General features: G+C 44.0%; 1 protein-coding gene across 1 annotated transcript in view; it reads left to right on the top strand.

Annotated features, from left to right (window-relative positions):
* ZW10 (zw10 kinetochore protein) overlaps nt 1–23789 on the top strand; it is a 270359-nt gene that overhangs the window by 62375 nt on the left and 184195 nt on the right. Inside the window, exons 2-3 of the mRNA XM_069614236.1 lie at nt 19137–19271; nt 21160–21261. Of these exons, the coding sequence (XP_069470337.1) occupies nt 19137–19271; nt 21160–21261 (237 nt within the window). The remainder of the gene's footprint in view (nt 1–19136; nt 19272–21159; nt 21262–23789) is intronic.

Here is a 23789-nt window from a genome sequence, read left to right on the forward strand (position 1 = left end):
AGAACTGTGGATCACTTTGTCTTTCAAGGCCGCAAATTGTATCGCCTCACTCCTGGTATCGTGTGATCCGTGAACAGTGCCGGTGCACTTGCAGATTCAGGCTCAGTCAGCCTGTGGCGCTACTGCAGGCGCTGGTGTGCGCCGTGCCAGTGATGCAGATTCGGTCTTAGGCGTGCTGGCAAGTGCTGGTGGGTGCTAGAGGGGTACACGGTTTGATTCTGCTGGTATTTGCAAGGCAGATTTTGTGTCGGCCAACAGTGATGTAGATTTTTTTGGGCAACGTTGGGGCACTCTTTGCCCTTCCCCCTTTTTGGCAATCGTCTCAGGCTTTGTTTCGAGTTTCACTTCTCGTTTTGGCAGATTTGGTGGCTGCTTACTGGCAACAGTTTCTTCCGTTTCTGGGACCGCTGTCTCTTTCCGGTCATCTGGGTCAGGCAAGTCTTTCAGTGAAGTTGGAATCTTTTTGGCATGGGTGGCATGGATCCACGACTTCCTCCCATCCACCCGTATTGCCGTCTGCGTTGCGAAGAGTACTTGATGTGGCCCGCGCCACCTGGGTGCTAACGATTACTTTCTTTCAAAATTCTTTAGCAGCACCCAGTCTCCTGGCTCCAGCGCGTGCCCCGGACCGGTGCATCTCACTGGTAATGCCTCCTGCACCTGCTGATGAATCAAACGCAATTTCTGCATTAAAAGGCCACAATAAGTACTAAGCACAGGATGTTCTACCTCACTAAGTCGTTTTGGCTGTGGTGCGCACCATACATTTGCCGGCTTCCCCATTACGATCTCGTACTGGGAGAGCCCAGTTTTAGCATGTACAGACGTACGCATGCATAATAGTGCTATTGGTAATGCATCCACCCAACTCAACTTGCTTCCCGCACATATTTTACTAATCTTTGATTTGAGAATCTCGTTGTGCCTCTCCACAAGACCGGCTGAACTCGGATGCCTTGAACTATGGAATCTCTTATCAATCTGAAGACCCGCACATATCTGTAACACCACTGCGCCCACAAAATGTGGTCCGTTATCGGACCATAGGACACGGGGCCAGCCAAATCTGGAAAAGTATTCCTTAACCATTACTTTTGCCGTGCTCATTGCTGTGCAGTCCTTCAAGGGATATGCCTCCACCCACTTACTGAATGCACAGATCACCACTAAGACGTATTTTAAGTTTTGGCATCTCTCCATCTCTATAAAATCAAAATGGATCACCTCAAATGGCATAGAGGGCGGGCCAAAACTGCCTATTGGAGTCACTGTTCCCTTTCCTACATTGTGTTGCAAACCCGTGATACAGTTCTGCACCAACCTCTCTGCATTCTTTTTTATGTTTACATTCTGCCATACTGTAGATAGGTGCTGTATTATCTTTTTCGCACAGATGTGGGTAGGGCTGTGGGCCATTGTGACCATTGCAGTCACATAGGAATTTGGCAACATCCAGTTTCTAGTTCCCTTGTCCACCCAACAACCCTCCAGATCTAACTCAGCAGAGCCCTCTGCCCACCCTTGTATTTCATCGGTCGTAGCTTCGGCCTGCATTTCTTTGACAGTGGCAACTCCATTTTCTATCATACAGGGTACTTCCTCAGTCTGAACCGTCATCATTTTGATATTTAAATCAGTGGCAGGTTGTTTTGCAATTCTGTCTGCAAACGCGTTTCCCTCTCCTACTTTGCATGTTACCTTTTTGGGTGCCTCGCATTTCACTATTGCTAGGCGCTTTGGAAGCGTGAGTGCAGACAGCAATCGCACAATCAAAGGGCCATGTTGAATTCTGGCACCATGTGATGTCAAGAAACCTCTCTCAGCCCATAGTCGACCAAAGTTATGAACCACCCCAAAAGCATACTGGCTATCAGTATATATATTCACATTCAAATTTTCAGAAATCTTGCAGGCTCTGGTTAACCCTATTATCTCTGCGGCTTGTGCCGAATTGTAGGGGATTCTTTTGCTTTCTACAATGCTCTCTAGGGTAGTGATAGCATATGCGGCAGTTGTCGTGCCATCTGGTAATTTAAAACATGAGCCGTCACAAAATAACTCCATCTGGCTCTTTCTGTGGGGTATCACTTAAATCAACTCTCCCCTTGGTTTCTTCCTCGGTGACCATTAAGCAATTGTGGGGGGTGATTCATCCTCCCCAATTTCTTTTATGGGTAGTGGCATTAATTCTGCAGGATTCAAAGCGCTACACCTCATAATTTGGATATGGGGCGCGAACAAGCTAATCTCATATCTTGTCAATCTAGCAGAGGTGAGGTGTTGCGTCTGTGTCCTATTTAATAACGTCTACGGCATGTGGCACCATCAGAATTAAAGTGTGCCCCAATACCATCCCTTCCGTTTGTTTCACTGACGCAGCAGCCGCCGCGACAGATCGCAAACATCGTGGTAGTGCGTGCGCTACAGGGTCCAGCGCAGAAGAAAAATAGCCGCATGGCCTATTTCTTCCACCTTGTTCCTGTGTCAAAACCGCCAATGCACATCCTTCACTTTCACACACAAACAGTCCAAAAACCTTTTCATAATTCGGCGTGCCCAAAACTGGAGCCGAGCATAATGCAGTTTTCAATTGATCAAATGCTTTCTGACATTCCTCATCCCACTGTAACGGCATAACCGCATCTTTTTTAGTCAAAGTCACCATTGTTTTCACAATTAACGCAAAATTACCAATCCATTGTCGGCAATATGAAGCCATGCCTATTATAGCTCTGACTCCTTTTTGTGTCTTTGGAATAGGCATACAAGAAATACTTTCTATTCGTTCTGGCGTTAGCCTTCTCCCTTCTTTCGAAAGTAGGTAGTCTCCTTTCGATTATATTGAAATTTCTTCAAACTAGCTTAATGGCCATGTGCCGCTAGGTGTGACAGTAGTAATACAGTGCTTTCTTTATAAATCTCCTCTGTGTCTGCAGCTAACAATAGATTGTCTATGTATTGCAAGAGTACACAACCGACTGGTAATTCTAGCATGTCTAGCTGCTCTTTTAATGCTCTACTGTAAATACTCGGATTTCCGTGTAACCTTGCGGAATCCTCGTGAATGTAAATGATCGTCCTCCTAATGTGAACGCGAACAAATATCTGCTGTCCTTGTCCACTGGAATGCTGAAGAATGCGTTTTTTAAATTCACTGCACTAAAATATTCTGCTGAAACAGGTATCCTTGTCAATATTGTAGTGACATCTGGCACTAAAGGAAATTGTGGATCTACTACCTTGTTTAATGCGCGCAAATCAATTATAAAACGGTATGGTGCTTCATTGTCTCCTTTTTTATAAACTGGAAGAATTGGGCTGTTGCATGTACTGCCTGTAATTTCTTCAATTGCCCCTAATTTCACCAAATCTGCAACAATACTCTTCAATCCTTTGTCACCTTCAGCCGAAATTCTGTATTGGGGACTTCGCGGTAGGGTAACACCTTCTTTCAAAATAATCTTTACTGGCTCTATTTTCAAGCATCCTACATCATTGTCATGCATTGCCCATATACAGGTTGGCACTTTACTTAGTTCTCCTCGTAAAATTTCGGACATGAATTCTGACAAGGGGCATTGTGTGGCCAAATCCTTAGGAACACCCCGTCTGCTGGGCAATGTATAACAGAACCTAATTTTTTCAACAAATTTAATCCCAACAGGTTCTCCCCACAATTTTCTGTTAAAAGGAAAGGACAATGTTCAGTAAATGGTCCTATAGTAACTGGGACTGGTTTGGACACTGGGTTTATGACTGGTGTACCTGCGAACCCTACGGAAACATTCTTTCGCCCTGACAGTGGTATATCCGGAACCAGGTGGTGGTCTATTGACCCTTCTGCGCTCCTGTATCTACAAGAAAGCGGTGCTCCTCATTCCCGACTCTCATTTCTACGTAGGGTCCTCTCTGATTCACGGGAATAGACACTGGTTCCGACCCCTGTCCTATTGGGGAAATAACACATCGTCCGATGTGTAATCATTGCTGTTACTGTAATACGTGTTTGGCTGTATATCGAAAACGTTCCCACTCTTTGCTCTACTTCTAAATCGGAGCATTGCTTCCCTTCTCCAGTCTTTAATAGTCTCAAATGCTGCAGGACGCGCTTTCTTTCTTATCAACACCCTTTCCAAGTTATCTATTCTCGCTATCTCAAAACTACCATTAATCGGCCACTGATGGTCTTGTTGCTTTCTGGTTTGCCTATGCCAAGTCTCACAGAATATTATCGCACCCACTCCATACTTCACATGCATCTCATACGCCGGCGTTCCCCCAGGTGGTACAATTTGCCCATCTTCCAAAGATTGTCTACCACAGCGGAAAAACCCTGCGAGGGTGGACAATACCCCAGGCATGTTTCAACCTTCCCCCTGGTTAATCAACCTTACCTAGGGCGTTTGATTTTGCAAAGTCAACTCTCAACCAATATCAGGATTACTTTGAATCGGGGAATGACTCACCTGATAAATCAAGTCGTCCGTATACTGACGCACCAAATGACGTCGTGTCTGCGTTTCATGGCTTCCGCCTCGTTTCGGGACCCTCGCCTCCTTGTTCTCTAGCTAGGCATGTCGATCAGGGATCAGATGTGTGCAGATCTGCAAAGGAGTCTCATCACTTCTACAGGGTGCCCCGAACACCTCTTGATCCCGGCTCGATCGTCCCGTCCTCGCCATTCTCTGCCCTACTCAATTACAACGTTATGTGATGGAACAAGTGGGCGAGGGTCCCTATTCAGGTGCCATCTTGAAAGGGGCCCCTAGGTGTCCCTAACGTCTATGGAAACAAGGAGAGTCACCACACACGATAGATACGCCAGACACGAGGTTGTATTCCCAAAGCTAGGGTTTATTGCAAAGCAAGTCTCAGTTGGCCAACTCGGTCTCACGCCCCGCGACGTGTATCTCTAGACCTCGAGGGACGCAAGAGTGAATTACGTACATCAGTTACATATATACAAAATGCATATCAAACAATCAGTTATGACATGTTTAACACCCCCCTTTATTGGGTTTCTTTGAACTTGGTGTGATGATGGACATCTTCGACAACTATGACACCTTCAAACATCTATTCTAGTAACAATTTGCAATTTGTGAGTGAGGCATCTTTCAGTTGTTGAACAGAACACAGCGCTTCTGTTCTTGGAAGCGAGCTACATACGGGGGAGGGAAGAGTTGCATTCCAGACCTTGCTATCTATGAGGTTCTATTCGTGTCCTAGGAGCCGACACGCTGTAACGGGGCTCAGCAAAGGGGGGCCGTAGGAAGAGCATAATTCAAGCCTTTAGCTGCTTTATTCTAACATATTCTACCATATAACGAGACTGGCTGGCAGCTGTGAAATGATTAAATGCCCTGCAGCTCTGCTTCAAGGCTTCATTCAGGAGGGAGCCGGGCGTTCTTCCTGGCGCTGCCTACGTTGTGTTTCAACGAACTCTTGTTATCCTCGCGGCCCTGCGGCCTTGTCCTTTTATGTGCAGACAACAATGTTTTACAGTTGAGCAGTGTAAGCGGAAAATGTACTGCGAAGCAATAAGAACAGAAAGCAATGAGCAATGGTTAGAAAACAAAATGGCGATTCTTGTTACATCAAAACGGCCATTCATTGGCAAACTCGAAAACCTATATTGTGTCATATCCTGCATGAGACGGTTGGCCCACTGCCACCAAAATACGTTTGTGGTCACACAGTAGAGGTATCCATTTTTCTAGACTGACATTACTTTGCAAATTGGAATAGTACTTTTTATTAAGTTAACTATAACTACAATCTGTCTGGCAAAAACCAGTATGTGTCAACTTTATATATTTTTTAAAATATTGTCTTGTATTGTCTTGTAATTCCATTCCTAAACATTTAAGTTGTTACATAATACATTATTGCAGTATTGCTACTATAAAATATTGCATTGTCTCCATGCTTTACAGTAGTGTAGGCTAGTGTATCTAAATCTTCTAGTGTGTGCTATATTTCATTTTGTTAGGGGAATATGCATCATACTGATGAGTGAACACTTTTGAAAATGTACATCATCACACGGCCAAATACATTTGATGGAAACGTAGTTCTGTAACTTGCTGGTTGTATGCAACTAGTGCTGAACCCATGAGATACTCCTTGGCATTATATCTGCTCACTGTAAACCACAATATTCCACCTAGTTTGCTTAGTTCTCTGCCTGCTATGCCATCCACTCTACTTGGTCTTACTTTTTTTCCTCTTCCATAATGAATACACAAAGCTAAGGTTTACACAAAGTAGTGATGAAAAGTTCCATGCAGTCTGTAGATCTACTGCACTGCCATACACTGTAGTTGGCCTATAGATCTTGCTTTGCTCTATGACTATGATTGCATTATGTAATAGCATCTGCAGTAGTGAGCTAGCTCAACAGTTTTCAGACCATTTGTGTCATATCTATTTCTGTCTATTCATGCAGCTAACCTTTTACATTTTACAGACACTCATCCAGGTCTCATAAATACTTTTTGTCCACTTGCATAGTTCAGTAGATTTTATGAAGGGTGAGCACCATTTGCAGGGGATGTTTGAAACTTTTATTTAACATTTACTTTGTTTGGAGTAAATGTCAAATACAGGTTTCATTGTGCATAGCTGGCCTCTGGGTGGCAGCAGTGTCTAAAATATAAAGTAGGTTTGTGGTGACATGCAGCATTTTACAGAAAGCACATTTAATTCATTGCCATGGGTCGAATTGAATTTTATTTTAAAACTCTTCTGGAAATACAATGTCAACTTGTATGACTGATAATACAGCAAGTATCTAATGCCAATCTGAATGAACAATAATACAGAAGTATAAATACTTTCCTTGAGTCAAGTATTCTTTCCATTATCCTATTGAGCTGATTACATACTATGAATTGAATGGTTAAATATATTAATACAACAGGATGGTAGAGCGCAGCCTGTGAGGTCAGTATTTCCCCTCACACAAAATTAGACATGTCCATTGTTTCCTGGAATTCGCCATTCCCACTTATTATCTAATTTGGAAGTGTGTAGCATTTTGAGACAGTGCGACATCATTTGTATCCGGGAAACATGGCTTGTGTTGTGTCCTTGGTTAGATATTTCACTTCATATGTTTTCAGGCTGCTCGTAAAGGCAGGGTGTGTCGCCCGGCTGGTGGCATGATCACCCTGATTAAAACAAGAGGGTCGTATTTCTAAGATCTTGAGGACTATTTTACAGCTGTAAACAAACTTTTGTGAGGGGGTTTGCTGTGGGAGTACAACTCCTTATGCCTTGCAACCAAGTTAACCTTTTTTGTTCAGATGTGGCGTGTTAGTGTGAAAAGGTTTCGGAAGACCCAAAGCCCCTACCTCCCTGGATACGTAAAGAGATTCTTGTTTTCACACATAACTGCGCCACTGTGGCGCAGTTATGTGTGAAAACAAGAATCTATTTTACAGCTGGTGCTCTTGCTGTTGAATTTGCTGGTGGAAATATATATCTTTTTTTTTTGGTTATTAACTTTTATTGTCACACAGGAATTTCCCAGTTAGCTGGATTTTTGGACAAATTTACTATACCACGCTGACTGGAATGGTAAAAATATCATGGGTCACGCAGTAGTATTGGGCGATTTTAATTCTACGTGCTTGGATAGGGACGCAATGGCTGATGACATTGTGCATTTGCCCACTAGGAGGGGTCTTCAGAGTAAAGACAACACAGTTTCAAATGGTTCTCCTCCTTGCATTCCTTAAATTAAATTTGGTTACGCTTAATGGTGCGGTCAAGACTGATCTACCTGGTTGTCCAACCTGGCGGCGAGGTTCTAGTCAGTCTGTATCCGACTAGATTTTCACGTATTAAGACCTGTTGAGAAATTTGTGGAGTGATCATTATATGTTGCAATGCTGCTTCGCTTGAAACTACTCTATAATTAGTGAGCAAGTTCAGACTCACCTTCAACTGAATGAAGCAGGGAATACAAAATATTGGAACCTGGCTTCCATGAAGGAGATTTAATGAAAAGTTGACTAAAATTATGAACTCTACTGACCTCTCATTGAAAATCGACACACTATTTTTGGAGTTTTATTGGTAATGTTATTTTGGATTTGTTTGCTGGGAAAGGGTCTAATGTTCAAATCTGTGAAAAAGTGTAATATTCTCCTGCATTGGATCTTTCATAGATTCACATGCTATGAACAATTCCCCCTTGTCAGGCTGGGATTCCAAAACTTTGTGTTTATTTTGTATCCCATCGCCCTCCTTTTGGGTGCTTTTAGTCCCCACCAATGGGACGTTGAGTATGTATCTTTCCTTCAGGTTCTAACCAGGGTAGTACTGGGACAAGAAATAGGCCCAGTCACCCAAAAAAAAGTGGCCCACCCCTCGCCTCAAAAAAGAGGCCCAACCCTCGCCTCACGACCCTTGACCTCTGATGACATCACCAGAAGTGATGTCCTTTGACCCCACAGTGACATCCTGGGAAGCGATGAAACACAACCGTTCACCCCTTGACAAAACAGGAAGTGGCTTCAAATAGCATTGTCCCCAAGTACACTAAATTACTGTGAATCCAAGCAGACGTCCAAGGCCAAATTATAATGTTATTGTATAGCACTTACGCTTAAGCTCTTTTTTTTTATAGAATAAATATGCATACAATATCACCCAACCTGTGGTGGTACTCATTTATCGACCTAAGAAGGATGAAAGGGTTTTTGAAAAAAAAAAATAATACATTTTTCTTCCAAACCCGCCCAGGCATGGCCAGAATCCGGCCCCCACTCCCCAGGGACGATTTTGCCCCGGCCACGAGCTGAAAGGCCGAGGGGCAATCCGACCCTGGTTCTAACTGCATATCATGCTGGAAGGAGTCTCTGTGTGTTTCTCCATGGAGAAATCTCCACATCTTTTCAAAACCATCAAACTCTATCTTCAGGAACTTCACCTTTTTCTGTCAGATAAGTAAAAAAGGGGGGGGCAGTGAATGAATATGGAGGGAAGGTAGTCCCTTTTTTAGAGCCTCCTCAAACTGTGGCCTAAAAAACGTTTTTTGAGGGAGACGGGCATGAGGAATGCATTTACTGCCTTCACCCACACCACTCTGCTGAAGAGTGTGAAATATGTAAGACCTTCAGCTCTAAAATGCTAAAAGATAGAAAGAGGCACCTGGTGTGCTGGTTGAATGAAGGCCATCACCCCTTTCAGAGACAGAGTGCTCAAGAAGCCTGGCAGTCCCAAGACGCCCATAAAAAAGGAAATCTGCGTCAAAAAAGACAAAATATGTGGAAAGGCCGGTAAAACAGCCTATATTGGTGATACAACGTTTCGCTATTAAAGGCCAGGCCTCGTTGTCATCAATGGATGAGGCTGCAGGACAGCCAATGTCCTCATTGACTTCTCCAAAAGGGGGCCCGTCCACGGAAGGACTGACGACGACGGAACACTCATCAACAAGCAAGCACTAGTCGACAGACGAGATCTGCTCGTCGACGGACAGAGATTGCTCGGCGACGGTCAAATCCTGTCCGCCAGAGGTGGGCAAGAAACGGCCATCTACAGGGAAAATGACACTGGGAAATGCAAAAGACATGTCGACCGGGGAAAAAGAAAAGCGCAGGCAGGAGCTGGCTAATGCGGGACCCACACAATTACCACAGGTAGAATTGGACCAATCAGGGGTGCGAGAAGCAATCCAGCACGATTCCATCACGGCTCCAGTCTCTCCAATCACATATTCACAGGTCATGCCTGAAGACCTCTTGCAGTACGAAGTGGATTCCGAGTTCGAAGCTAAGCCCGCAGCATTGCCAGTGTTCTCAGACTCCGACCAGTCCACAACCATGGGAAGGCTCTTGCAACCACCTCCACCATTAGGATCTGAGTGTCTCCTGCAACGTCCACGATATGCCCAGAGAACCAAGGGATATTCCTGTGGCACAACCATAAGAACCCCTGCTAAATATGCAATCTCTATTCTCACTGCAGGTCCTGGCCACACTCCAGAATGTACTCATTCAACTGGACACTAGACTTCCGGCTGGACTGCAGGCCCCATGGCCTACACAACAACCTGTAGCACCACAAAGGCACCAGCCAAAAATAACTGTTTCTCCCCTGCGGAAAGCAGACAAGAAACGGAAACATGAAAAGAGGTTGCTCTCTCCATATCGGAGCCCTAAAAGGCAAGGCACATTCATGGGTCTGAGCTCTTATATAGCAGAAATACGTTGCACCGGTCAGGAGGAAGGGGAGCTTACAGATACGGGCACAGTCCAAGGCCCGCAGACAAATAATCCACCACTACATCGCCACCACAGGATGATAAGTGGAATACAGATGACAATCAGTTGGATTACCACCTGGAGGAAGCCCCAAAACCATCACTGTCAGACGAGATTGGGGCATTCTACTCACTCATTACGAAAGCTTGCCAGGAGTTTGGCCTTGTCCCCCCATACCCGTCCCTGAGGAGAAAGCAATGTTTTTATTTGATCATGTAAATAAAAGAAAAACAAGCAATGGTGGCAATTCCAATCTTTGACCACGTGTGGGAAGCGGGGCTCTGTACCATGAGAAACCCTTTTAACAGAACAAGCTTTTAAGGGCAGGCTAGAGAGTAAGTTCAAGGCACCATACACCACTCCCAATTGTCTTGGGTTGCAGCCGTCCCCGGAGTTGGTTGTCTCAGCGGCAGCCAGCAGAAAGTTGCACACTCAGTCACGTAAATGTACTGTGCCACCAGAAGCAGAAAGCCTGAAGATGGACGCTCTGGGAAAGAAGATACTTACTGTGGGAGCCACCACAGTAATAGTTGCCAACGCGCGTTGGTCATCATGTCCATTTATGATGTCGCATAGATTGGCGCCCATTCTGGAACACTTGCCAGAACAGAAGCACACCAAAGCAATCGCCTTCTTGAAGGATGGAGAGGAGGCTGCGAACCATAGTATCAACGTTGCAGTTGACCTAGACAATACTGGTTTTAAACAAATTAATAACGTATTTCTCAGGAGTCAAGGATGGCTCCCCTGTACCGATTTTAGGCCTGAGGTCCAGCAGAAGGTTCTGGACATGCCTTTCGAAGGCGATGGCATGTTCAGGCCCAAAACTGATGAGGCACTGAAAACAAGTAAAACGGACCCGGTCCGCTCTCACTACCCTACAAACAAAACCTACTTTTCGTATGTTTCGAGGAGCATCGGGAAGATCAAACTCGTCAGGAAACGTCGGAGGCTCCAGACAGTACTGGAAAGCCTCACATTATTCACAGGGTTACAAAAGAATAATCTCAAGGCTACCAGAGAACAAGAGAATACAGGTAACGGCAGAGACAAGGATCTTCAGGCTCCCAGAGGGGCAGAGCAAAATTTCAGGCCTGCCTGTGCAGTCCGAACAGCACCTGTGGGGGTGGTGGGGGGGAAGTGACGCACCATTTACATCAGTGGCAGCAAATTACAACTTGTGACAAGTGGGTATTGCAAGTGGTCCAATCAGGCCACCTGCTAGAGTTCACCAAACAAGCACCAAAAACTCCCACCGTTAAAAACCTCCACACTGCACATCTAAAGGTGCTCAAACAAGAAATAAAACACATGTTATAAAAAACACCCTAGAAAAAGTACCAAAACAACAAACTGGAATTGGCGTTTACTCCCGATACTTTGTGCTGCAGAAACCGGGCAAAAAGTAGCACCTGATACTAGATCTGCGCAAGCTAAACAAATTCATAAAGAAGCAGCGCTTCAAAATGGTCACGCTACAACTCACTGTACAGCTGCAAACACGTACTTCCACATCCCGGTGCACTGGAAACATCAACAGTATCTACGTTTTGCAGTAGCAGGTTGACATTATAAATTCAAAGTGCTCCCATTTGCGCTAAAAATCAGCGGCACAAACATTTACCAAATGCCTAGCACCAGTTGCAGCAGACCTCAGAAAACTGGGCCATCACCTTTATCCATATCTAGATGACTGGCTAGAGCAAGCAAAAACAGTGGGAGACGCTCACATATCTATTGCGGAAACAAAACTCTTACTGCAGCACTGGGATTCGAGAGAAAGTTTGAAGGAAAAAAAAACGTCTCTATTGCCGTCCAAGAGCCTGGGGTTTTTCGGGGCTCACTTTGCAACATACAAAGCCCTAGTTCGCCCCTCGTGAGACAGAATAGAAAGACTAAAGACAAAGATTCCTCTGTTCAAACCAGGAAAGTGGTTATCAATCAGAAAATGCATCGGTCTCCTAGGGACTATGGCCTCCTGCATTCCCCTCACAAGGCACTGCAGACTGAACATGCGTCCGCTGTCCGCTGCAAGAATTCCTCACCAACAGATGGTCCCAGGGCATGGTTGTGGGACAAGTTGCAGATGACATCACAACTAAACCACCAACTGCAGTGGTGGACAAAATCAGACAGCATCAGCATTGTATGCCTGTTTCAAGACCCCATTGCATACAACACTGTGGTGACGGATGCCTCACTGTCTGGCTGGGGTGCACATGTGTGTTATCTCCACTTAAAAGGAAAATGGACAGCAGAGGAAGTCAGACTACACATAATTGTACTGGAACTCAGGGCAGTGGTCTGGGCCCTGACATTGTTTCAACTAATACTACAACACTCTACGGTTCAGGTATTAAGTGACAACACCACAACTGTGTATTACCTCAGGAAGCAAGAGGAACACGGTGCCCAACTCTCTCCTAGGAAGTACAAAAGATTTGGCAGTGGGCCATCGCCAACGGGATAACAGTTGAAGTGTTTCACCTGCCGAGAGTAAACAAACAGGTGGCAGACAGCCTCAGCAGGTCCACCAGCCAGTGCCACGAATGGGAGCTCTGCGACAACCAGCTCCAACACGTATTCGCTCAATGACATATTCGCTCAATGGTGACATCCGTAAGTCGAACTGGTTGCGACAAAGCAGAGCAACAAATGTGCACACTTTGCCAGCAGAACACAACAGCGGGGGTCGATGGGGAACGCCTTTTCGTTCCAGTGGACCAACGCCTTCGCTTATGCCTACCCACCTTTTCCGATTATTCGCAAAGTGATACTAATGATTCAAATATATCCGTGCACAGTGGTGCTCATAGCCCCAAACTGGCCGAGGCAAACATGGTACTCTTACCTGGTTCACAAGTCCAAGGGCCAGCAAATTACTCTCCGCAATCAAGCTGACATAATATTGCAAAGCCACAGAAAAGTACTACACCACGACCCACTGTCACTAAAATTGACTGCCTGGCTCCTGACTTTGTGGAATTTGGACACCCAAATTTGTCAAAGGATTGTGCCGACATCCTAACCTGAAGCATGGGCCCTGGCTGCAAATTGTTTCTATCAAAGCAAATGGAAGAGATTCTGTGCCAGGTGCGCAGGGCAGGGAAATATCTGACCGCTTTCAACAAGACTGGAAACTATCCTACCTTACCTCCTATTGTTAGCTTAAGGAGGACTCCTGCACACCTCAATAAAAGTACATCTGGCAGCCATCTCCAGCTACACCAGGAAAAGGAGGGCAATGCTCCTTTTCAGTGTTAGACTAGTCAAACATTTCCTTGGGGGGTGATTCAGAACCTTTCCGCCAGTGAAAAGGTTTCCACCACAGTGGAGTCTCAACATTGTACTGGCGGCACTCATGTGAGCGCCGTTTGAACCATTAGAGACAGCGCAACTAAAATTCCTTTCCATTGAAGAATGCGTTTCTCATAGCCGTAACGTCAGTGAGAAGAGTTTCGGAACTACAAGCGCCGACCGTCACAGAGACATGTTTTTACAAATACAAAGTGGTTCTGACAACCAACCCACGTTTTATACCCAAAATGCCATCAGCCTTCCATAAACCTATACCCAAAATACCATCGGCATTCCATAAACCTACATCTGTTACGCTGCCAGTTTTCTTCCAAGAACTAAAGACCCCGCCGGAGGTTGCGCTGCACTCTTTAGATGTTAAGAGTGCTAAAATACTATCTACACAGAACGCAATCCTCAAGAAATTTCACTCAGCTCTTTTTCAGCCTAAGGATGTCCAAACAAAGGAAAGGCCATCTCCCAGCAAGGAATTGCAAGGTGGATATCCTCTATCATATCCTTCTGTCACACCAAAGCTAACAAGCCACTGACTGGCCCGCTCAAGCCCATTCAACAAGAGCCACAGTGACTTTGGCGGCTTTGTGGTCAGGGGTGTCACTAAAAGACATTTGTCAAGCAGCCACATGGGCCAGAAGGTACACCTTCACTAGGCATTTCTGCCTCCAAGAACAACACGCTGCTGATGCAAAAACGGGGAAGCAGTCCTGCAGCATCTATTCAAATAAGGTAGGTGTTCTGATGTAAGTGTAAGTTAAAACAAGTTCATAAAAATGTATTACCAGATCCTAGTTAAGCATTGAGCTGCACTATGAGCTCATTAAGTTCTAAGAATGTTATTCTAAGAATGTTGATGGGTTACAGTTCAGACTGCAGGGAGAGAGCCATGTTGGCACTCGGCTCTCATAGGCCGCTGTCGCTGTAATGAAATAAATTACTGTTTCTTCATCACTGCTGCCTGGAGCCCTTATTTCCTCAGTAGGCTTTTCATTGTTGTCCTACCACCATCTAAGTTACATACTGCTTTGAAATCTGTTCATAGCATGTGAATCTATGAAAGACCCAATGCAGCATTGTCATCGTTCACAGATTCACATGCGTCCTCTTTCATACCCTACGGTCAAAAGCCACTCTCAGGTACACCTAAATCCAGCATGTTCTGGGTACAATCTGAAGGGAGGCTGCAGGGGAGGAGCTACATACTTGACGCCCAATTGTTGGGGACTAAAAGCACCCAAAAGGAGGGCAATGGGATACAAAACAAACACCTACAGTTTTTCTTTATTTACTATGGTAAAAGTTAACAGAGGATTCCCAGCCTGACGGAGAATTGTTCATAGGATGTGAATCTATGAAAGATACCAATGCTGGAGAAATGGAGTTACAGGTAAGAAACGTACTTCATCGGTATGATTTAGAATTGGTTTCCAAAAAAGAGAAACGAGGGTCAAAATGCGACATGTAAGGAGAGTAAATCTGGATACTGGGGTATTAGTAAGTGGGACAAAAACAAATTAGGTTGTAGTATAAGAACTGGATAAGAAGGCATTGAGGAAAGTTACAGCAACTCAACGCCGAAATTATGTTGGAGTTCTTAGGGTCACATGACGTTGGTCACTTTTGGCGGATAATAAAATCTACACCCTCTGCTTAACATCAATCACAATTGTTTATTGTATCTGAGGACTATTGGATTACACAAATAAGAAATGTACATTCCTCAGGAAAATCTGTGAATACTAATTATACGTTTGGGTCAGATTTCTCACTTCGTACCAGAGTGGTTGTGATTACTTTGGAGAATGTGTTTGATACCATCAAAAGGGCCAGTGATTTGAGTGCTCCTGGACCAAATCTGACCAGTAGGCTTTTCAAGACACTCCCTCATACGTTTGCAGTGAGCTTATACCTGCTGTTTAAGGAAATTCTGTGAGAAGGGCGTTTCCTCCTATGTGAAATGCAGCCCATATTATACCAATATATAAAAAAGGTTTAAGGTCAGAGCCCAATAATTACTGTCCAATATCTATTTTAGACGCCGATAGCAAGATATTGCCGTCTTTCCTCCTTGTTCACCTGGAAAATTGGACTTCCCTGTAACTGACTGAAGACCACAAAAAACAGGGTTCAGAAAACTACAGGGGACTAATATAAATGGATTTGTCTTGAGATGCTGTCAGAATTATGCTTGGTTCAATAATACATCCACTATTTATGTTGCAGCAATAAACCTAGCCTCAGCTTTTGATCTTGTGTCCAGGAATGATTTTGTTGGCAAAACTTCCAAAATGGGGTATCACAGAAGATCTGCTCAGGCTCATAATTGGTATACATGAAAAATCGAATGTACAGGAACAACTATGTTCTCGGTGTAATTTAACCTGAATTGCTACTAATAACGGCCTGGGGCAGGGGTGCATTTTGTCCCTGTCTTTTTAGCCTTTGTTTCTGACATTGATGATTTTATAGAGCAAGCCTCTTTCATTTCTTGATGCACAATTTGGTTGGTGTATGCCAATGATTTTATTTTATTAGATTGCACTGACGTCGACCTACAGCGTCTTTTGATCCTTTTCTGATTATGCATCAGCCAACTTTAAAAAAATATATTCAGATCAAACTAAAATCTTGTAAATCTAAAAGGAAAAACCCAGGTCATTACTGGCTTATAGAAGGCTCCAAACTTGAGGAAGTTGATAACCATACCTATTTGGGTTTTCCAATTACTGGGAGTCCAGGAAAAGTTCACATTACAGCATACCTATGTCAAAAAGCTGCTGCCCTTTACATTAGATGCGATTTATCAACAACAAATATAGCAAATATTTGTTTGTTCCATTAAAGTTTTATGCTGAGAAAGTTGTTCTGAAGCTCATGGAATTGAAGTTTTACAAGTTTGGGTGTTGGACATTTTGAGTAGGCTTGCGAGCCTTATATGGCAGCGAGTATTGAACATTCCCAATGTGGTCCCCACAGCCACTATCCTGTATGAGCTAGGGTTGACTTCCTTGCGTGCTAAGGCCACTTGGAAATACCTAGCATTTTGTTAAAATACTTTGTTTGAGAATTTTAACAAGATGGATTAATTATGATAAATTAAGTCGATGAATGATTTTAAGAACTACTGCGTTAGTGTATTGGATATCTGATTGACCATAGTAGACTTAAGAGACACTCCGCATATTGTTAAGGCAGTTTTGCTGAAATGGAACTGGTGTGTTACCATGCACTGTTTTCACCCATCAGTTTCCATGAAACAACTCTGTCAAGAACATACACCTAGAGGCCTTTTTCCCTGTCCTAAGTTTAGAACTAACTTTTCTTGGTTATGATGGAATTTATTGCCCACTAAGGATACCCTGCTGAGATATAAGAACATTTTACATCAGGAGGCTAATTGTAGGTTCTGTGGGAACATAAAGGAATTGGAAACTCTTCTGCACATCGTTACTGTGTCCTGTACTTTCTGAAGTTAGATCACTTTATTTAAACAACCATATAGGTAAATGATTGGTACCTGATCCCGAGATCTTTTTGGAGGCCTTGTGTGGGTAGTGGTTTGGTTACTCTTGTCTTGGCAGTTTTGCATTTTATGAATTGTCAGACTCTGCATGGAATGTAATTGAAATATGTTTAACTTATGAATTATTGTAATTTTTAAAGTATGTATGAAGTATGTTTTTAAAATATTTCTAATTCAGGTTAAAACTTGTGGTTAGCCAATATACAGTTTAAAAAAAAATGTTACCCCTCTTCTGGAGGATTGCCCAGAGCTATCTTCATGTAAAACCTTTCTGCTGTGAACATTCCATTTTTGCAGTGATGAGGTGTGTCATGATATTTTTATTGGCGAGGCGGTGCAACTGGTTGTTTCTAGACCCCGTTAATTAGTGAATTACAATATGGCGCAGTGTCAGAGAGGAATCCTATTTTTTTTAAACATTTTGTTTTGGATGTGGTTTTAGGTTGTTCTGGCCACTTAATGGGAGGGCGTCTGCTTTGACTTACCGAGATGAGAATTTCTTTTTTTTTTTCAGTTAGTCGAAAACAGTTGTTTGAAGTGCAGTTGTGGATTGCTGAAAGACAATCAGAATGCAGACTTATTTTCTGTGTCGATTTAAGGGAATCTAAACAGTAGTTTGATATCAGCATTAAGTTGGAAAAGCGGCATGAACTGGCATGATTGGTAGAATAGAAAAAATAAACTCTTGTGCTACTTTTGTAGCCTGTTCTGCACCATGCACCGGAAATAAACTGAAAAATAAGATTGATGATGCCAGCTGCACGCAGAGAACACAATTGCTTGTTTATTTATTTATATGGTGCTCCAAACCCAGAGGTATCTGGGCGCGTTGCAGGTAATTTTTGGCATACATGTTGCGAATATGATTACATACATAGTAAGTTGGTTACAGGATATTGTTACATTATTTACGTAAAGAAATTAGTAATATTATACATAAAATATATACAAAAGGCAATATAGAATAGATACAATCAGTGTATTGATATGACAAGTCCTAAAGGAAGCATACTGGTGACGGTCAAGAATCCTTAGCCAGGAGCCAGCTTTTGGTATTTTTCCTAAAACTAAAGGATTGGTCAGTTCTTAAAGTTGTAGGTAGGGAGTTCCACAGTTGGGCAGCCAACACAAGAAAGCTGCTACCCCCTGCTTTTTTCCATTTAAATCTACAGACCTTTAGGCAGGAGTTCATTATCCTCATAGGGTGTATCGAGGTGCTTTTGACAATTTTCTTCATTACGTATTTGGGGGTTGAATTAGTGAGTAAGGGAGACTGTTTTGAACTGTATCCTTATTTGAGAGCCAGTTATTCTTTCAGCCAACCTCAGATATGTGCTGTCTTCTTGGAATATTTAGCGCAGTTCTAAGTGTGTTATTGGCACCTAGGTGAAGGGCGTTGCAATAGTCAAGAGAATTAATGCTCTCGCTAGGGTGATGCAGCTATCCGTCGATATAAAAAAGGTTTACAGGCATGGATCAACTTGCAGGTGTAAGATGTCGCAGAGGCAGTGGCGTTAACTTGCTTACACAAGTTCAATGCTGAATCCAAGTAGAAACCCAAGGTTTTTACCTCCTTTGCCACTTTAATGTCAATACCGTTAATGTTAAATGATAGAATGTGATTGCTAGGCTGGCAGGTGCTCTTAAGAGCAGAAGCTCAGTCTTCTCATCATTCAGACATAGTCAGTGTGAGGCCATCCAGGACTGAATGATATGATAGATTTTGTTAACTAGGGCCAGGTCCGGATCATAGTCGCCAGTATGAGGATCTGGGTGTCATCTGCATAATTGGTGTAGGTGACACCCACATGGTCTAGATCATCAAACAGTGATTTGGTGAAGATGTTGTACATAGGAGTTGATACACAAGTTCCTTGCAGAACTCCACATGTTATGGGTGTATGGTCTGCTGAGGCCGAGGGTGAGAACACTCTCAGACCTGCTGTTCAAAAAGGATTGAATCCAAGCTGTTGCTTTTGAGTCCTATTGAAATTTCAACAGCTTTAATTATACTTTATTTCCAGGGTGAAGTATGTGATCTGATCAACAGCAAATATGAGGAGTTTCTCCCCAGCCTGCAGAGTGCAGAGGATCTGGTCTCTCAAGTGGATGGCTTGTGCAACGACGTGGATCAGCTGAAATCACGAATTGAGAATGAGGTATCACAGTATTAAAGCACATGGTATATCTGTGAAATGTAATGTCTATTGCGTTTGGAATTCATTGTCATGCAAAGATGCTATCGGGATGGAAAAATGTTGTTGTTGAAACCGTACTACTTTTTATTTTGTGTATTATTGAAAAGCCTACGTTACACTGGGGGCTGCTGGTAGCAGATCACTGTCCAGAGCAATGGAATATGCAAACCAGGAGAACCACATAAGAAGTGTGATGGGTAAGCAAGGCACAAGTCACCTAGCTGAATGGAGAGTAGATGGTGTAGCTCAAGATGGTGCGTTCATGTGTTAGAAACACACAGAGCAGAGTGAAACATGTCCAGTATCCAGCAACTAGCCAAGCATAAGCAGGGATATCTCTAAAACTAAATTTGCAGGGTTTCTTGTCCAACTGTGTTGTGGATAGTCCCAAGTGCTGTCTTGCCCTGCAAAAGTGCTGGTTTGCTATCCCAAAAGTGATAACGACTCATTCTCTGAAAATGCTGGACAGATGATTGCATAAGCCACTCATCCCTGGCATGAGTGCCCATTATTACCATGCACACTCATCAGCACATTATGTTTTGCCATGCATCCATTTTTACTCGCCAAAGGCTATTAGTCAGTCACAATTTTGTGGCACGATTTTACTATAGTGTCGTATGTAAATGGGAGCATTGTGACTCCGACAACCAGACCTATTACCACAAAACCTCTTGGAGGAAATTGCTCAATGATTTCAGTTTTCTCTGCTTACTTAAAGGTATTTGTTCCTTAAAATCCTAGAGTAACTGTTGCCTCACTATATACATTGTTTGCCCTACTTTAACTGCTAACCCACTGTATTTTGCTCTTTTGCGCTGCATGAATTGTTTGCTCTAGTTGAATGGTTTGAGCTGTTTTAATTGTTGCCGCTCTGTATTTTCCTTCTTAGCCTCCTAGGTCAATTGCTTGGCCCTGGTATGAATTGTTTGTCCGAATACTAGCCCTCTCTTTTTCAGACACAAGCACACTATGCAAAGACAAGCTGTGCCATTTGCAGCAGGCAATTTAAAACCTCTCTCTGCATACAAATAAAACTCTACACCGCTTCAATCACTCTTCATACCACATCCAGGCCAATGCACTCTAGCACACAAGGCCCCCACCAGGACACAAATGTCTCTATGCCCTCAACAAAGACCTGCACACAGTACCTTGATATATCCGAACTGCACTCCCCAACAAAGCAGCAAATCTATCTTGCAAGTTCCCTCCCTCCCCACTAACTTGACCCACCGCCTGCTTTCAGATCCACCACGGCGCCTCGTGAACATGGAAATGGCAGCGGTCCGTGGTATAAATCCAAGTAACAGAATAGTTCCTGCACTCTATATCCAACAAACATAATTATCTAAGCGAAGGCTCTTCCATAATCCTAAATGTATCATTGGCTCTGCTGAATATTCCCCCGGGTGATAATGGTAGCCAAAGATGCCTGTCTGCTTATCTTCATGCGGCTGATAGTTTCCTTAGCTTGGCAAGGAGGTGAAGATTGCCTCAGTCATGATAGCAGCTCTGTTTTACATCAGCCTGCCTGCCTCTTCACAATGCTATGAGACACAGGCACGTTTCATACAGTGATGGCAAATACACAGTCCTATGTGTACAAGGCTGTCACCTGAGCATTGTGGAGCACTGTATACTGTAGAATTTGCTGACTTTCGCCGGCCCAGGGAATGGAAACTGAAGAAAGCCGGGCATCCACATGCAGTCTGCCCATTCCCTTTCTCATTTTAGCGCCTAGCAGGCCTTCCTATCTTAGAACTTTAAACCGGCTGCCTATCTGCTCTTGGCGTGACTTGCATGTTATCTTTAATGCATCTGTGTGCCGCTCCTCTTCTGTTTTCAGGTCAATCGGGATCTGCATGTGGCCATTACAGAGTTTACAGATTTAAAGCAACAGCTGGAGAAAAATACAGTCATTCTAAGCGTGCTGAAACAGCTCCAAAAGGTGAGCAGCTTGCCATTCATCGACTGTAATTGGAAGGACAACAATGTAGTGAGTTTGCTTTTCTTAACTAAGAGAAGTGAATGTATCTGTCACAAAGTGGTGTTGGGTCAACCTTGAATTGAAAAACATTTTGCCAGATTTCACGAAAGAAGTTTCCATGTGTCAATTCAACCTTGAGTGGCAAGTACTTATTTTGTGGGTTTGCTGATTTACAAAACCAGAATTCCATGTGAATTGTAAGGCGCTTATACAGCAATAATTGTGTTTCAAAGCACCCTTACAATTGTCTTTCAAATACATTAAGTCTATGCCTGGCATAAATCTGTTCCCTCATGATGGGAGCAGAACCATAGTTTGTGACCCGGGCACACAATGTAGCACCTTTTTAATCTCAATGGCATGAACCTGTGGTGAGGGTGAGTACACCAACATTAAAAGTCATAGTTTTGTATTTGCCAAGAATCTGGTTTTAATCCCATTAACATCCTAAAAACCTTTCCCGTATACAATGGTTTTGCGGTTTCCTTCTTTCACTCCCTACCTCTGCCGCTGCCCTCTCTCTTCTGCCCTGCCTGCTGCCTCTCTCTCTGCTGCCGTCCACGCTCCCTCCCTCTGCTGGTCTCTACCCTCCCTCCTTCCTGCGGACCTCCCTGCACACTCCTGCCACCCGCACCCCCTTCCCTCTGCCGGCATACCCCTCCATCTACTCCAGGTGCGCGTCTCTCCCTGGCCTCGCTCTGCTGCCCCTCTCCCAATCTGCCTGACTCTCTTCCCCTCGGCCTGTCGCATTTCCTCCTTCTCCCTCTCTATTCCTCCCTTCATTTCCTCCTATTCCTCCCTTTTCTGACTGCCTCCCTCCCTCTGATTTGATTTTGGAATAGAATATAACCCAAAACACTGGGATAGTGTAACGAGCAGAGTTCACTGCATCTAGGCGCAAGTGTAACACAAGTGAGGCATTGAAGCACGGATAGTGAGACATCGTTTTTAAGAAAGGGAAGAGTTCTCAAATTCCTATGAAAGTGTGTGTTCGAAAATCAGAGTTGGACTGGGAGAGTTTCACTGATCTCCTCTTTTAATGCAGCAAGAATGGGGAAGGTTTACAGATGTAGCTGCACTGAGCGAAGTGAATGTGAACAGCAATATACGTGAATTTTAGTGTTCTGCTAAATTGATTTATACCGCGCACTGCTACCATTTGCATGGTCTCCAGGTGCACATGTGGCTCTATAAGAAAGTGGGTGGATAGGTTAGTGAGGGAAGAGGGAAAGGATAGAGGTTGTGCTCGTCTGTTGGTGCTTGTAGAACCAGGAGAAACTGGCGGCTTTATGAGTGTGTTTGCATTGTGCGCACTGGGTTATTGTGTCCGGAAGGGCAACGTCCAGTGTGCAGGTTGTTTGCAGAAGTTTGTTCTTTTGGCGAGTTGTGTGTTTTGTGTGTGGTTGGCCTGCCCCATCAGTTTGTGTGAGGTATGTGTCGGGTATGCTGGAGAGGAGCGAGGAGCACGGTAGTTAGTAATTAGAACAGTGTGGTTATTGTTGGTTCAAGGAAACATACTGTGCCTTGATTGTCTTAGGTCCGCGTTGCTATTGTGGAAGGTGCCCTGTTTCTATGCTCATCTCAGGGAGTTAAATAGCTAGGTTTACAGTCATTTACTGAAGACAAGGTGATCTTCTGTCGTTTTTATCTCCTTCGCAATTGTTTTCCACAGATTGGCTATTAGGTTTCCTTTTTTGTACTGTTTAGTTTCTGCTCCTTGTCTGTGTAGTTATTTGTGAGCAATGCAGAGGGCTTTGAAGTTAATGTGTTTTTTTACTGGGAGCCATTGTAGGCTTCTCGGGGCTGGTGTGATGTGGTCTCTTCTGTTTAGTCTCAGGAGTATCCTTGCAGCAGTATTTTGGATGCATTGGAGTTTTTTAGGGAGCCGTTCTGGCATTCCAAGGTAAAGGTTGCTCGCATAGTCTATTCTTGACAATACTAAGGAGATGATTGCAAAGGTTCTGTGTGGGAAGGAGAGGTAGGGGAGTATCCCTCTAATTAGTCGCCAGAGATAGAAGCACTTCTCCAGCATGGGGTCTGGCATGGATTCACATGCTCATGAATATTCCCCGTCGTCAGGCTGGGAATCCTCGGTAAAGAAAAAACCAGTATCAGTTTTGTTTCTGATCTGTCTTTCGTAGTAATAACCAATCACTGGTCTCTGCGTCATACTGACCACAGCCAATGACTGCCCTCTACCTAAGCACCGCCTCTGGCAGCCATCTTCAGATTTTTACCGCACGTTCATGTGTTGGGATCCTCGTGCTATTGCTCTCGAGCGTTATTGCTATTTTTTTCACGTTTTTTCTCAAAAACTTTGTTTTTTCGGTCAAAAGAGCCTCAAGCTCCACCGACTCTCCATCCGATCAACGGGGACCCGTGTCGGATTCGTCTGCGCCCCTCAAGGGTGAAGATTTCGTCGAGCTACGCTTTTGGAGGACTCCAGAAGCTTCTCAGGCCCGGACATGGCCCAGGAGAAGGGAAGCTCG

Source organism: Ambystoma mexicanum, chromosome 9, assembly GCF_040938575.1.
Source record: "Ambystoma mexicanum isolate Mex_15411 chromosome 9, UKY_AmexF1_1, whole genome shotgun sequence".
Classification (NCBI taxonomy): domain Eukaryota; kingdom Metazoa; phylum Chordata; class Amphibia; order Caudata; family Ambystomatidae; genus Ambystoma; species Ambystoma mexicanum.